This window comes from Oncorhynchus masou, chromosome 31 (assembly GCF_036934945.1).
Source record: "Oncorhynchus masou masou isolate Uvic2021 chromosome 31, UVic_Omas_1.1, whole genome shotgun sequence".
Taxonomy (NCBI): domain Eukaryota; kingdom Metazoa; phylum Chordata; class Actinopteri; order Salmoniformes; family Salmonidae; genus Oncorhynchus; species Oncorhynchus masou.
Genome location: NC_088242.1, coordinates 76143117 through 76158933, shown reverse-complemented (window position 1 = coordinate 76158933; position 15817 = coordinate 76143117). Strand labels below are relative to the sequence as shown.

The 15817-nt window shown below is 46.7% G+C and overlaps 1 protein-coding gene across 2 annotated transcripts in view; it reads left to right on the top strand.

Annotated features, from left to right (window-relative positions):
• Positions 1 to 15817, top strand: part of LOC135524453 (zinc finger protein 423) — a 173578-nt gene that overhangs the window by 84781 nt on the left and 72980 nt on the right. For both annotated transcript variants that reach the window (XM_064952000.1, XM_064952001.1), the window contains exons 4-5: positions 6389 to 9837; positions 10508 to 10592. In XM_064952000.1, coding sequence (XP_064808072.1) covers positions 6389 to 9837; positions 10508 to 10592 — 3534 coding nt within the window. The remainder of the gene's footprint in view (positions 1 to 6388; positions 9838 to 10507; positions 10593 to 15817) is intronic.

Below are 15817 nucleotides of genomic sequence, written 5' to 3'. Positions count from 1 at the left end.
GAGTAAACAGATTTTAACACAGCACTCATCTTGATGGTCACCAACAACACAAAATGGCTCCAGAACCCCTGAGTCTCCTCTCAGAAATCATTGTCGTGTGATGACTGCTCACTGAGGAGTAAGGAATGAGTTATAACATAGTATAACACAGGGTTTAGGTTGAGAATTTTACACCCAAAAAGAGGAGATAATTAGTAAAAGGAAAGGATGGATTGCTACTGAGAGTGAGGAAGAGTGGAGAGGAGGAGAGGTGAGAAGAAAGGACAGAGGGAACAGGGAGCTGAAAAGTGGAGAGAGGTTCTCCTCTTGAAAGCTCCATTCCCCCTGTCGGTCTGTCCGTTGCTCCAGGCTTGTCAAGCCTGCGTGCTGCGCTGCCATGTCAGAGACCTGGGTGGAAGTTGTTTTTCTGCCCCCTACGGTGCGTCTCTGCTGCCTGGGGCCATGGGAAGGGGGCCAAGGGGATGGGGTTGGAAGCCAGGCAGGGGGCTTGGTGGGAAAGGTGGAAGTTTGGGCAGGGAGCCAGACTGAAAGGTGGAAATGTTAGTTAGAGAGAAGGAGGGGTGTGAGTGGAGGGCAGGGGAATGTGACGAGGTGAACATATATAATGAACACACACATATACTATCAACCAGGGTGGCCTGCGTTTGTTTTTGTTTTGTTTTTTTTTGACATGAAACAACCAGCAAATCAGCTCCAAGTGATTTGGATTTGGAAATCTGTTAAATAAATCTACAATGTATTGCCATGTATAATAGGGAGATATACACTGGGTGTAGAAAACACATGACAAAGACTGACCAGGTGAATCCAGGTGAAAGCTATGATCCTTGATTGATGTCACTCGTTTAATCCACATTTCATCAGTGCTGATGAAGGGGCCGTGACAGGTTAAGGAAGGATGTTTAATATTTGAGACATGGGTTGTGTATGTGTGCCATTCAGAGGGCGAATGGGCAAGACAAAATATTCAAGTGCCTTTGAACGAGGTATGGTAGTAGTTAAGAGGCGCACAAGTTTGTGTCAAGAACTGCAACGCTGCTGGGATTTTGATGCTCAACAGTTTCCTGTGTGTATCAAGAATGGTCCACCACCCAAAGCACATCCAGCCAACTTGACACAACTGTGGGAAGCATTGGGGTCAACATGGGCCAGCAACCCTGTGGAAGGCTTTCGACACCTTGTAGAGTCTATGCCCCAACGAAGAATTCAGGCTGTTCTAATCAATTGTTACGATTGATTAGCCATAGATAATGGTTACCCCCTTTGTTTTTGTCAGCTCCAAACCATATTGTGTGTTGTTGACAAGACGTAAAGTGTATATACAGTGCCTTGCGAAAGTATTCGGCCCCCTTGAACTTTGCGACCTTTTGCCACATTTCAGGCTTCAAACATAAAGATATAAAACTGTATTTTTTTGTGAAGAATCAACAACAAGTGGGACACAAGTGGGACACAATCATGAAGTGGAACGACATTTATTGGATATTTCAAACTTTTTTAACAAATCAAAAACTGAAAAATTGGGCGTGCAAAATTATTCAGCCCCTTTACTTTCAGTGCAGCAAACTCTCTCCATAAGTTCAGTGAGGATCTCTGAATGATCCAATGTTGACCTAAATGACTAATGATGATAAATACAATCTACCTGTGTGTAATCAAGTCTCCGTATAAATGTGATAATATTGAAATGGAAGGAGTATCAGACCACTGCAAATCTACCAAGACCTGGCCATCACTCTAAACTTTCAGCTCATACAAGGAGAAGACTGATCAGAGATGCAGCCAAGAGGCCCATGATCACTCTGGATGAACTGCAGAGATCTACAGCTGAGGTGGGTAGGTAGGACAACAATCAGTCGTATATTGCACAAATCTGGCCTTTATGGAAGAGTGGCAAGAAGAAAGCCATTTCTTAAAGATATCCATAAAAAGTGTTGTTTAAAGTTTGCCACAAGCCACCTGGGAGACACAGCAAACATGTGGAAGAAGGTGCTCTGGTCAGATGAAACCAAAATTGAACTTTTTGGCAACAATGCAAAACGTTATGTTTGGCGTAAAACAACACAGCTCATCACCCTGAACATACCATCCCCACTGTCAAACATGGTGGTGGCAGCATCATGGTTTGGGCCTGCTTTTCTTCAGCAGGGACAGGGAAGATGGTTAAAATTGATGGGAAGATGGATGGAGCCAAATACAGGACCATTCTGGAAGAAAACCTGATGGAGTCTGCAAAAGACCTGAGACTGGGATGATTTGTCTTCCAACAAGACAATGATCCAAAACATAAAGCAAAATCTACAATGGAATGGTTAAAAAATAAACATATCCAGGTGTTAGAATGGCCAAGTCAAAGTCCAGACCTGAATCCAATCGAGAATCTGTGGAAAGAACTGAAAACTGCTGTTCACAAATGCTCTCCATCCAACCTCACTGAGCTCGAGCTGTTTTGCAAGGAGGAATGGGAAACAATTTCAGTCTCTCGATGTGCAAAACTGATAGAGACATACCCCAAGCGACTTACAGCTGTAATCGCAGCAAAAGGTGGCACTACAAAGTATTAACTTAAGGGGGCTGAATAATTTTGCACGCCCAATTTTTCAGTTTTTGATTTGTTAAATAAGTTTGCAATATCCAATAAATGTCGTTCCACTTCATGATTGTGTCCCACTTGTTGTTGATTCTTCACAAAAAAAGACAGTTTTATATCTTTATGTTTGAGGCCTGAAATGTGGCAAAAGGTCGCAAAGTTCAAGGGGGCCGAATACTTTCGCAAGGCACTGTAATAGAGACAGCAGTTCTCCAAGGCATTGGTTCCAGACTGCTGTTTTCTCTAAACACCTAGAAACAGACCCCTGCTTCTAATCAAGTCTTAACAGAGAGATGATGTCAGCCCAGTCAAGCTGGCTGTTTGCTCTTGTTTTCCACCCGAGGGAGCACGTTGACACTGCAGATTATCTCCATATGCATATGGAACAGGTTTAGTGGCATTACAGTTGATAGAACAGATTATTAATGATCACATTGTTTTGGTGTCTTGAAAGCTAGTTGTAACCATTGATGGACATGAAGGAAGGAATTAGTCAGTCAGTCTGCCAGTGTTGTAGACATCATGTGGAAGCAGAGGGAGCTTATGTCATCATCAGTACTTGCCTCCTGGAGGTGTCCTGCTCTAATGAACAGCCTGGCTACTATCTGAGGCTGTGTTTCTACTCTACTTCAGAGGAGAAACCACAAAAGCAGGCACTCTGGGTTGGCATGGGGAGACCGACCTCTGTCCTCGTGTCTGATGAGGGGAAGAGCGGGCGAGAGACTGGGGACGCCAGGCTGGGCGCGTCTTCATTACCACGTTTCCTCCACGCTCTGGCCTCTGCATGCCGGCTGGCTGGCCAGCCTATTAGACGGGGACAGGCGTCATCGGGCCGGCCCAGCCTGGATGGAGCATGGTGGTGGGGGATGGTGCGGCATGGGGCCTCCTCTTGAACCTTACACCAAAGTGGCCATCCATGCTCCATCCACCATCACTCTGCTCAGGCTCGGGTAGAGCTGAGTTTGGGCCTTCTTCTTTGGCCATGTGTTTTCTTCGGCCGGTTCCAATTACTGGGCCCTAGTTGGAGGTGGGATGGCCGCTCTTCCTCTAAGAGTGTCTCCATCTGCCAGGCCCTTCCCTCCTCTGTGCCAGGCCCTTCCCTCCTCTCTGCCAGGCCCTTCCCTCCTCTCTGCCAGGCCCTTCCCTCCTCTCTGCCAGGCCCTTCCACATGGGCCAGGGCAGCAGAGGTGAAGGCCAGCACCAGGGGCAGCCATGAATGCAGACTGTTAATTCAGTAATGAGTCACAACATGAAAGACGTGGTGGACGGAGTGGGGAATGGACATGGCGAGTGAGATAAAGATGGAGAAACTGTCAGGGCTGCCTCGGGAATGCTGGAGCGAGGAGACATGGCAGCAGCGTGTGTTTGCGTGCCCATTCCAGTCTTTTCTCGCTTTTCTCTCGGCTTCCCCCTCGCCTCTCCCCCTCTTTCTTTTCGCTTTCTTTTCTAATTTAACTTTTCATAGACGTTTCTTACCCTGTTTAGTGCTCTTGCCAAGTCCCCCGGTGGACGGATGACAAAAGCCCTCTAAAAGCCATGTGATCTTCCATTTTCCGACAGCCACACTTCTGAGGATTAAGGCTATTTAATGACTATAATCTCCTTCTTTCTCAAAAGTGATTTCTCACATTCTGTCTCAGTCAGAGGGATTGCATTAGCATTAATAGATTTATAATTTGCCTGAATGACCAAATGTGCCAGGATTTTTTTTCTCATTCCCTCACCGTTCTTTCTTCCTCCTCCTCCCCTACTTCTTAGTTATCTTTTTCCCCTTCTACTTCTTCTTCATGCTCAAGCAAGTGTTCCTTTGTATGTGGTGTGCTGTGGGGCAGTACATGGCTGGGGCTCAGCAGGACAGCGTACCTGTCAGTCGTGAGCAGCTCTCCCCTCTGCTCTCTCACCTCCGCTCGGCTCACATCAGAGACCAACCTGTCAGGGGCCACACTTTCATTGTGTAGCCAAAGAATTCACCTCAGTTAAGGCCCTTTGGGCTTTTCTTCCCCTCACTTTCTTGGGGCTGCCGAGGGCTTCTCTCTCTCCTGTGTTGCCAGGGTTTAACTTGTGACAGGATGACTCTTATTCTGACACGGACACAAAGACATTAGAGAAGGACTGGGGGGAATGGCTACAGTAGGGAGGGGCTTGTCCAGACACACCAGCTGTGGAGACAGCGGTGTACAGGCCTTAACTGTAATCTGAGAAAAAGAGTTGTTCCCCTTCCCTCACTCCGACACACACACATACATACATCACACACACAATGCAGGCGGCGGTACTTGGATCTCTATTCAAGCAATTCCAGTTACTACACTTCTGGGCTCAAAAATAACATTTGTGTTTAGATGTAGGTTCTCAACAAAGCAGTGCTCCTGATATGGGGTGTAGAAAAGAAATAAAACCATTTCAGTCATTGTTAGTGTCTCCTGAACAAATCCTCTTAAAATACATGTATTCACTATCTCTGTCCGTTCTCTTTCTTCTTGATCATGCTCATTTCTTAATTTGTCATTTTCTAATCCTGTAATATTCCTCTCTCCTGATATTGGCTGCTGGATGGCATCTCTCCTGTTGCCTTGATGGTCTATGTGATATCTCTATTTTATAGTCTTTTACAGTGGAGGATTCTTTCCTTGCTCCAAGCTAAATTCATAATTCATGTTTTTATAAAAATCTTACCCACAAACCCCTGTGGAGTTTTATTTGCTCCGCACACCACCTACATTTTCAAGTGCATCGATTCATCACGTGAATTTATTTTCCACCAAATATGCTGTGCACACCTTTGTATAACACATACTGTAGGAGGGGTGGTGGGAGGGGGACATACTCACAGTTGCTTACAGGGAGAAGTCTGTACCAAGTGCTTTCAAGGTTAGGCTATTCTCTCTCAGAATTGGTTTTTGTTGTTAATATTTATATATTCCTTGCCCCAATATTATGACTTTTGTTTTGTTACATAATAACATTGAGAAGTCAGTCATTTATTTGAGAGTGGTCATGCCAAAATACAAATTAGATTGAGTCACCTGCCATCCAGCTATATATTCGTTTACAAAGGAGGGTTTTATAAGATGTAGTATGTGTGGATAGGGGAAAGGGGGAGGATGTGTACTTATTGTAAACATTTGGTTATGTGTGATGAGGAATACCAGAGGCTTCTCTATTCATCCATTTAGAGCAAAGTGTAAAACGCAGTCAAATAAAGCAAACAAACAGGCTGAGCTGGAGAATTCTGGGTTTGTCTGAGCCACCGTGGGATCCAGGCTCGCAGCATTCCTGCTCAATAAGTCATGAGGATTTCTCCTCTCCCATCCCCTCCTCTCCTCTCCTCTCTTCTTCTCTACTCTAGTGTAGATGCTAAATAGATGACGTGTGGGCTGTCAGGCCCCCTCAGAATGCACAAAGCAGGGCAGAATGAATATATGATCTGCTTTGTGTGTATTTATATCATGTATGCATTAATAGACTTTTGTCTGAACTAAACTGGAGAAAAGCATGCATAATCCCATGTTTTATTTCATTCACTTTGTCATATAAGAATATCCTCATTTTTTGAGTGTCTTCTAATAGGTTTTTGGAATTTCAATCTGGTCCCTATAATGAAAATATGATGAGGCAGATGTAATTCTAGAGGGGAGTGAGGGATGTTTTCTAAGGGATTATAAAGAGAGAAAAAATACACTTTGTCCTTATTTATTCAATCCTGTGGGAATACGTGTCTTTAATTCTTAGCTTCTATTTAGATTTTTTTTCTTCTCCTCTCTAACATTTTAATTCTGTCTGTGTTTTGCATTGCAGATGGTGATGATGACCCTGGGCTCTCCTGGGTAGCGTCCTCTCCCTCCAGCAAAGACGTGGCATCGCCGTCACAGATGCTGGGGGATGGCTGCTGTGATCTGGGCATGGGCACAGGGGAGGAGGAAGGGGGCGCGGGGCTGCCCTACCCCTGCCAGTTCTGCGACAAGTCTTTCAGCCGCCTCAGCTACCTGAAGCGCCACGAGCAGATCCACAGCGACAAGCTGCCCTTCAAGTGCACCTTCTGCAGCCGCCTGTTCAAGCACAAGCGCAGCCGCGACCGCCACGTCAAGCTCCACACCGGAGACAAGAAGTACAGCTGCCAGGAATGTGAGGCGGCTTTCTCCCGCAGCGACCATCTCAAGATCCACCTGAAGACCCACAGCTCCAGCAAGCCCTTTAAGTGCAGCGTGTGCAAGAGAGGCTTCTCCTCCACATCCTCTCTGCAGAGTCACATGCAGGCTCACAGGAAGAACAAGGAGCACCTGGCCCTGCGTGCTGAAAAGGAAGGGGGGAAGCGTGGCAGCAATGCAGGCAGTGGAGGGGAGATGGACCAGGACCCATACATGTGTGACTACTGTGAGGAGACCTTCAGCCAGACAGACGAGCTGGAGAAGCACGTAGTGACCCGCCACCCCCAGCTCTCTGATCGCGTTGACCTGCAGTGCATCCACTGCCCTGAGATCTTCAGCGACGAGGGCCCGCTGCTCTCCCACATCGAAAGGTCCCACGCCAACCGTAAACACAAGTGCCCTGTGTGCTTGGAGCAGTTCCCCTCTGTGGAGGACGTCTATTGCCACCTGGACAGCCACCGGCAGCCCGACTCCAGTAACCACAGTGCCAGCCCTGACCCAGTGCTGGGCAGCGTGGCATCCATGAGCAGCGCCACCCCAGACTCCAGTGCCTCTCTGGAGAGGGGTTCCACCCCAGACTCCACCCTGAAGCCCACCCAGAGCCGCCGCAAGCTGGCCCCCAACTCTGACCATGATGATGGGGGTCACTGGATGGCCAAGGTGACCTACAGCTGCCCCTACTGCTCCAAGAGAGACTTCAACAGCCTGGCCGTGCTGGAGATCCATCTGAAGACCATCCATGCAGACAAGCCCCAGCAGAACCACACCTGCCAACTGTGTCTGGACACCCTGCCCACGCTCTACAACCTCAACGAGCACGTCCGCAAAGCCCACCGAAGCAGCGGGGGCGCCTCAGCGGCATTCCCCCTGCTCCAGTTCACCAACGTGTCGGCCTTCCACTGCAACTACTGCCCAGACATGTTTGCAGACATCAACACCCTGCAAGAGCACATCCGCATGTCCCACTGCCTGCCTGGAGGAATGGTTGCAGGCTCCACCACCCTGGAGGGCAACCACGCCTTCTTCTGCAACCAGTGCTCCATGGGTTTCCTCACAGAGTCCTCTCTCACAGAGCACATCCAGCAGACCCACTGCAGCGGAGGAGGGGTTCCCAAGATGGAGTCCCCCGTTCTGCAGCCCTCCCAGTCCTTCATGGAGGTCTACTCCTGTCCATACTGCACCAACTCACCCATCTTTGGCTCCCTGCTCAAGCTCACCAAGCACATCAAGGAGAACCACAAGAACATCCCACTGGCCAATAACAAGCGGCAAGCCAAGGTGGCTGACCTTAGCCCAGCTTCGTCTGATGTTGAAATCTCCTCCCCTAAACGCCATAGGCTGGCTGGGGACTCTACCCTGGCAGGGTCCAATGGAGACTACCCCTGCAACCAGTGTGACCTACACTTCAGCAGCTTCGAGAGCTTCCAGGCCCATCTCAAGTCTCACCTGGAGATGCTGCTGAGGAGGCAGTCCTGCCCGCAGTGCAACAAAGAGGACTTCGACTCCCAGGAGTCTCTGCTGCAGCACCTGACAGTCCACTACACCACCACGTCCACACAGTACGTGTGTGAGAGTTGTGATAAGCAGTTCTCCTCTGTAGACGACCTGCAGAAGCACCTGCTGGACATGCACACCTTTGTGCTGTACCACTGCACGCTGTGCCAGGAGGTGTTTGACTCCAAGGTGTCCATCCAGGTCCACCTGGCTGTCAAGCACAGCAATGAGAAGAAGATGTTCCGCTGCACGGCCTGCGCCTGGGACTTCCGGAAGGAGAGTGACCTCCAGCTGCATGTCAAGCACAGCCACCTGGGACACCCCACTGGCCCTGCGGTCGCCGGCAAGGCCCGTAAGTGCATATTCTGTGGGGAGACGTTTGGCACCGAGGTGGAACTGCAGTGCCACATCACCACCCACAGTAAGAAGTTCAACTGCCGCTTCTGTGGCAAGGCCTTTCACGCTATTGTGCTGCTGGAGAGGCATCTGAGGGAGAAGCACTGTGTCTTCGACGGGGGCAATGGCACTGGGAATGTGGGCAGCCAGAATGGTACACCCAACGGGGTGACCCAGAGCTCCAAGCGTGGGGGAGGAGGCGAAAGATCGACAGTGACCACGGAGCAGGCTGACCTGCAGAGCATGCTTCTGAAGAATGCCAGCCAGGACGTAGCCAACAGCCATGAGGCCAGCGGAGGAGAGGAGGAGCTGGACAACTCAGAGCCCATGTACGCCTGTGACATCTGCGGGGCGGCCTACACCATGGAGAGTCTTCTGCAGAACCACCGGCTGAGGGACCACAACATCCAGCCCGGGGACGACGACGCCGGCACCCGCAAGAAGAAGGCCGACTTCATCAAGGGCAATCACAAGTGCAACGTGTGCTCACGGACCTTTTTTTCAGAGAATGGCCTGAGGGAGCACGCCCAGACCCATCGTGGCCCAGCCAAGCACTACATGTGCCCCATCTGTGGAGAGCGCTTCCCCTCCCTGCTCACGCTCACCGAACACAAGGTCACCCACAGCAAAAGCCTGGACACGGGCACCTGCCGCATCTGTAAGATGCCCCTGCAGAGCGAGGAGGACTTCATAGAGCACTGCCAGATGCACCCAGACTTGAGGAACTCTCTGACGGGCTTCCGCTGTGTGGTATGCATGCAGACCGTCACCTCCACCCTGGAGCTCAAGATCCACGGCACCTTCCACATGCAGAAGCTCTCGTCCGGTGGGGGCAGTGGGGGCGGGGGTGGATCGACCTCCTCCTCCCCCAACGGCCAGCTGCACCAACACAAGCACTACAAGTGTGCCCTGTGCCTCAAGGAGTTCAAGAACAAGCAGGAGCTGGTGAAGCTGGATGTGAACGGGCTGCCCTATGGGCTGTGTGCTAGCTGTATGAGCCGGGCTACCAACGGCCAGTCTCCCAGCGGGGGCACCACGCCCCAGGAGGCCGGGGGAGAGAAGGTTGCGCCGGTGCTGCGATGCCCCGAGTGTGCTGTGAAGTTTGAGACCCTGGAGGACCTGGAGAGCCACGTTCAGGTGGACCACCCCGAGATGAGCCCGGAGACCAGTGGGGCCAAAAAGGTGACGGATGCCTCGCCTGTCCCTAAAGTAAGAACACTCTCACCATATTCTCCACTGTGGCTCAGCATACTGATTTATATTAAGATCTACATACAATAAGGTAACTGAGGTTTAATTTAGCAATTGATAAATCAATCACATAGTGAATACGCAACACTGTCCTCTGTGGTATAAAAGAAATAGAACACATTACCAATTCAACAAAAAGTTAAATGGCCCTGCATTTAGAAACATCTAGTGAATTGATTAAAACTTCAAAGCGAATTCATATTATTCAGTCATTCCTAATGCTTTTAGAGTGATCTGAAATGTTGGTCCCACTAGCAGTGTGTCTGTTCCCAGTGTGTAGCGTGTCAGTAGAAAGTCGTGCTCAGTTAGATGTGTGAATTCATGGCTGCGTTTCAGTGGGCCCTAGTGGTTCCTGCAGCTCAGCCCAGCTGAGGCATTGTACGGCCTGTTCGCTCTACTAGATATTGACAGTGAGGTCCCAGGGATGCTCAATCTTTACCTGTGCCTTTGTTTCAGCTCAATGCAACAGCAAGGAGAAACCTCAGAACCCCCCCCCCCCCCCCCTCCCCACCTGTACATTATTTTTGTGTCAGGAGAGCGTGTGTGTGGGTGCACGCTCTGGCTGTGAATGAAAAAGTAATTTCATAACCTCTCTAAAATTCTTGTCTACCTGTCTGTTGCATTGCAGAAGAAGACGTACCAGTGCATCAAATGCCAAATGACCTTCGAGACAGAGCGAGAGATCCAGATCCACGTCGCCAATCACATGATCGGTGAGTCAGCCTCACCATTTCCTGTGTGTGTGTGTTTATCTTTGTGCCCGTCTCTTCTTTGGGTTTCCTCTCTGCACAGCCTTCTCTTTGGCCTAGCCCTCGCCCTCTCTCTCCCCGGCCTGCACAGCACACAGGTGTGAGACAGTCCGGTGAAATGAACAGCTCTATTTCTGAAGCTGCCACCGCTCTCGACAGCTGTTCCATTGTTTAACACTTGACTGCACAGCTGAGGCCGCAGTTGCAGGTCTGATTGGGTGGCAGGTAGCCTAGCGGTTAAAAGCATTCGGCCAGTAATTAAAAGGTTGCTGGTTCAAATCCCCAAGGTGCTCACCCTAATTGTTCCTGTAAGAAAATGTATTAGGTTGTGGAAAATGTTCTATGATAATAGACATATTCCCAGAACATTAAAACTGCCCTGTTGTGCTGACATTCAGATAATGTTTTTGTTAGGTTCCACAGGAAATTCCTATAATGTTGTAAGAATTTAATTAAGTTATTGGAGTTTTGATATTTACATAGGTTGCACAGAACATTCCCACAATATTCCACAATTTCCAGATAAGTCTGTTTGTATGACGTTCAGAGCATATTTGTTTTAGGTTTAACATATTATTCCAATTATGTTCGCGCAATGCACATTTTACCTTGTCTTGGAGGTCCTCAGACCATTTCAAGAACATTTAGACAATGTTATACTTAAGATTTACCACAACATTCTCAACATTAGAATGTATAGCTCCTTAAAACATGATAATGCAGATGGAATACATCCCCATTATGTTTCTCACCAGATTTAATAGCACTTTGCATTCGAAGATGGTACAGTATAGAGACACGTGGCATTTTAATTTAATTCATAGGACATTCAAACAGCATTTAATCATACACAAGCATCCATATTTTGTACACTTCATATGTTGACAGTCTGCACATGTGGAGTTTGAACCTGCAATGTTTGGTTCACAAGCCAGGTCTTTTATCCTCTGTGCCTCCAGCTCTCATACATGTTCTTGTTTTAGTATATAGCAATGTTGGTATGTTCAATCGGTTAAATAAAGGTTAAATAAAAAATGTAAATCATTAATTCCACGCTGGATTGCGTTAAATGCGGAAGACTGACGAGGTCAGCCCTTTCCTTATCCTTTCTAGCCTTCTTATACATAACTAACACAGGGAAATACAGGAACTGGGTTATTCACTATCACTTCCCCATCCTCTTTATATGCTGCATACTTAGGTATCCAAGACTATGAGTGCTGATACAGGATCTTCTCAGATCATGAGAAATAAGAGGGGGGACCATATCAAGGGTCTCAAAGTAGGAATTATATCGTCTGCGTTTTTAAAAGTGGAACAGTCCATTTTTACACCATTGTATTTTTTACAGTTGGTCTAAATTCTGCATTTCTGACTGGAATCATACATCTGGACATGCTCTCTTAGTAGATTATATGTGAGCCTCAAATTCTTTTATTTTTCATTTTACCAAGAGTATGTGGGATTGAACCTGCACTCTTCAGTTTTGCAGTTAGATCATTAACCCACTGTGTCACCAAGGGATAGCTGTAGTACAGAGGTATTTTCTTCAGTCTAATATGGTCAAACAGGACATAAAACATTTTCTGAATTATTCAAATGTCCCCATATTACACTGTATTTTATTTTATGTTCAATCTAAAACCAAGAAAACCAATATGCTATGAATGTCATGAAAAACGGACTTATTTGGAAGTTATTTAACATTATGCAACATTGTGGGAATGTTTTGTGCAACCTTCGTGAATATCATTAAGGGCATGTCCTGTGCAACCTAACTTAAACATTAGGAAAACTATCTCTTAAAGATAGGAAACCTATCTCTTGTATCTTGTAATGTATCCACACTGTTCCCACAACCGAATGAAATGTTCTGGGAACCTTTAAAGAACTCAGAAAGGGGGTTCTGTCAACATTCTTGCAACATCAAAGGAATGTTTTTGCACAAGCATTAACTGAATGTCAGCACAACTGGACAATTCTTTGTTTTTTGGGAATCTCTTGTCATAGGCCCACAATGTTCCCCCAAGAAACATTCTGGGAGACTTTAAAGAACAGACCAAATATGTACTGGGAATGTTCTTGTAACATCAGGTGAATGTTTTTTTGCACCCCAAAAGAAACATTGAAGAATCATCCTCACAAATGGACAGTTCTTTGTGTTTTGGGAACATATCTTTTGTTATGTCCCCACACTGTTCCCACAACCTAATGAAACATTCTGGGAAACTTTTTAAAGAACAGACGAAATGTGTCTGGGAACATTCTTGTAACATGAGGGGAACATTTTATACAAACATTGTAACATTGTAACATCATCAGCATGACTGGACAGTTTTTGTGTTATGAGAACGTTTGCCGCAACTTAACGAATGTTCTGGGAACTTTCACAGAACCAATTTTGGTTTGCTGGGAGAACATTACTGGTAACATTACTGATTATTACATTACCTGGAAACCTAATGAGAACTTTTGTGGAATATTCTGTGGTGGTGGTTACAGATGTTGTTCACAATGAATGTTAGGAGAACATTCTAAGGATATTTCATGAAACAATGTATAAAAAATGTTATCAAAACATTCTAAGGATGTTATCATCCTAATGTTAGATAAAACATTAACTCAAATTTAATGGGAATCTTAGCTAATGTTCTGAGAATGTTCCCGGTTTGCTGGGATGTGCGTTTAACTGAAAAGTTCCTCTGTAGTTTTTACGGGCTTCCTCTGTGTTGTTTTTCTGCAAAGTAATAATTGCTGCAGCAGCGTACTATAGTGTAGATTAACGAGCTTGGCCTGTGAGTAATTTGGGAGAACAAACGGCAGAACGCTGGGAGCCGCAGCGACTCCCTATCCTTCTCCAGGCCTGACAGCTGATACTAGAGTTGTGCCGGTTGATGTATTTTCAGTGCGTGGGTCCTCCCGAGTCCTGCAGTAGTTGTGTCTTGAGAGAGAGGGCTGGTACAGAACAGAACCACAGCTATAGTATACAGGCCTACTGCCTGCACCAGCCCAGAGTCTGGCTGGGAACAGACATTCTCCATTGGATTCATTCACCAGCCCAGTTTTCTTTCTTTCTTTTTCTCTCACTTCCACTGTTGACTTAATTTCCTCCGTTCCTCCTTCCCCAGCCTCACCCTGTGTTCATTTTCTCTCCGCTCTCTGATGAGGGTTGAAGACCCATCCATGTTCCCATGCTCTCTCTCATCTCCATCTCCTCCACCCTGAAAATCCTCTCCTTTCAGAGTTCTCTCCCCCTAAAAGACTGTTCTGTGATGGGGTGATGGGGCGGCTGGAAGAGGGGCAGGGGGAGTGCTTTTAAATGCTTGGCTCTCTCTCTCAGCCGCCATGGAGGGAATTTTGGGTTAATTAACATCATAATTGTTAGAAAAGCTGGAGGAGATTAATTATGGAATTTTGGAAGATTATTTTAAGTACTGTTATTATTTTATTATTTCTTTCTAACCCATCTTCAAAGATGGATGACGTCTTTTCAGCAGTGAAAAAAGAGCAGAGTCTTAACCTTTATCTGGTGAGGCGTCTTTGGTGAGAAAATTGAAGAGATCACAGAGGAGGAGAGTTTTCTGCTCTCCCTGTCGCTACTCTCTTTCTTGGGCAGATTGCGAAACAATCATTTAAAAGCTACACTATCTGTCAGGTTTGATATATGACTGCTGAGGTTATCACTGAGCTTTGATATTTACTCTCCACATTTCTCCTTATAGAAACCCTTCAGAATGAACAAGTATTAGTTCTCACGCGTTTAAAGCCCCAGTGAAGTAAAAAGTGTGATTTTGCTGTGTAATACTGCAACATTGTGAAAATGATGATAATGCCCCTTTAGTGTAAGAGCTGTTTGAAAAGACTGCCTGAAATGTCAGCCTGTTCTGGTGGGATGGAGTTTTGGTCTGCCTTGAGACATTAGTTAATAGACAATTAGACAATTAGACAATAGACCAATAAGAGTTCCTAATCTCTCTGCCAACAAGCTTTCATTTTTCCCCTCCCCACTTAGACAGCAACCAGACAGTCTTAGCAAAGAGCAATTTCTCAAGCAAGAATTTTGCTTAGAAGCTATTTTTTTAAACAATTTTAATTGAAAACAATCACAGTAAGGTACTTAATTTTTACCCAGAAATGATTTGATATTGAGGTGAAAACAGCCACATTGGACCATCAACACATTTCTAACCTCCTAAAACATGTTGTGGATTTTGCCTTTTGCACTTTTTTTATATTTGAAATCAGTTTGTTCACTAGAAGAGTAGCAACAGTCAACACATTCTTCATTCTAATCCATTGTTCACCGTTTGTAAGGTGATGGATACTGTCTTCATCCCCATTGTGGCAGAGAGGCTGTTTAGGAGAGTGGGATCTAAAACAAGATGACTCCAGTCAGTGTGTTTTCTGGCCTCACATCACTAATGATACAGCACCAGCGAGGTGGCCTGCCCTTCTGTCTAACCATTTGTCAGCTCTGGTAATCATGTCCACTTCATTTCTTCCTCTCCGCTACTTTGCAGGTGTTCTGACACTCACCTTCCATTTCCATAAATGTTATTGATGTTCGTCTGCCATCCCAGGTCTGTGTGTGGTAGAGGTGTGTGTGTTGTGGGTGCACTTTGGTGGGTGTCTTTTGTCATTTATGCTATCTCAGCCCCTCCCTTGATGTAACTGAGAAACCTGAAATAAACTAACTTGCACACACACACACACACACACACACACACACACACACACACACACACACACACACACACACACACACACACACACACACACACACACACACACACACACACACACACACACACACACACACACACTTCCCCTCCCCATTGTATGTTCCCTGCACTCTTCACATTTGCACAGTGAGGATGTGCAGAGACACCCCACATACCCACCCACCCTGCCCTGTTATCCACAGTGATGTTTGTGAAGGTATGATCATACCACTGCTCTCCCCCTCACAGCTTTGTGTAGGAATGATCATTAACAAGGAGGTGACACTGCATATCATTCAGTTTACATCCTGAACACTCCAACATCTGCTGAATGCTGGCTGCTCCCAGCCCCTTCCTGTGTGAGCCCACCCCACCCTACACGTGTGTGTAGGATCTATGTTTGACTTCCCAATTGTCACTTTTCCTCTTTCCTCATACACGTCCACCCCACAGAGCGTGTGGATGGGC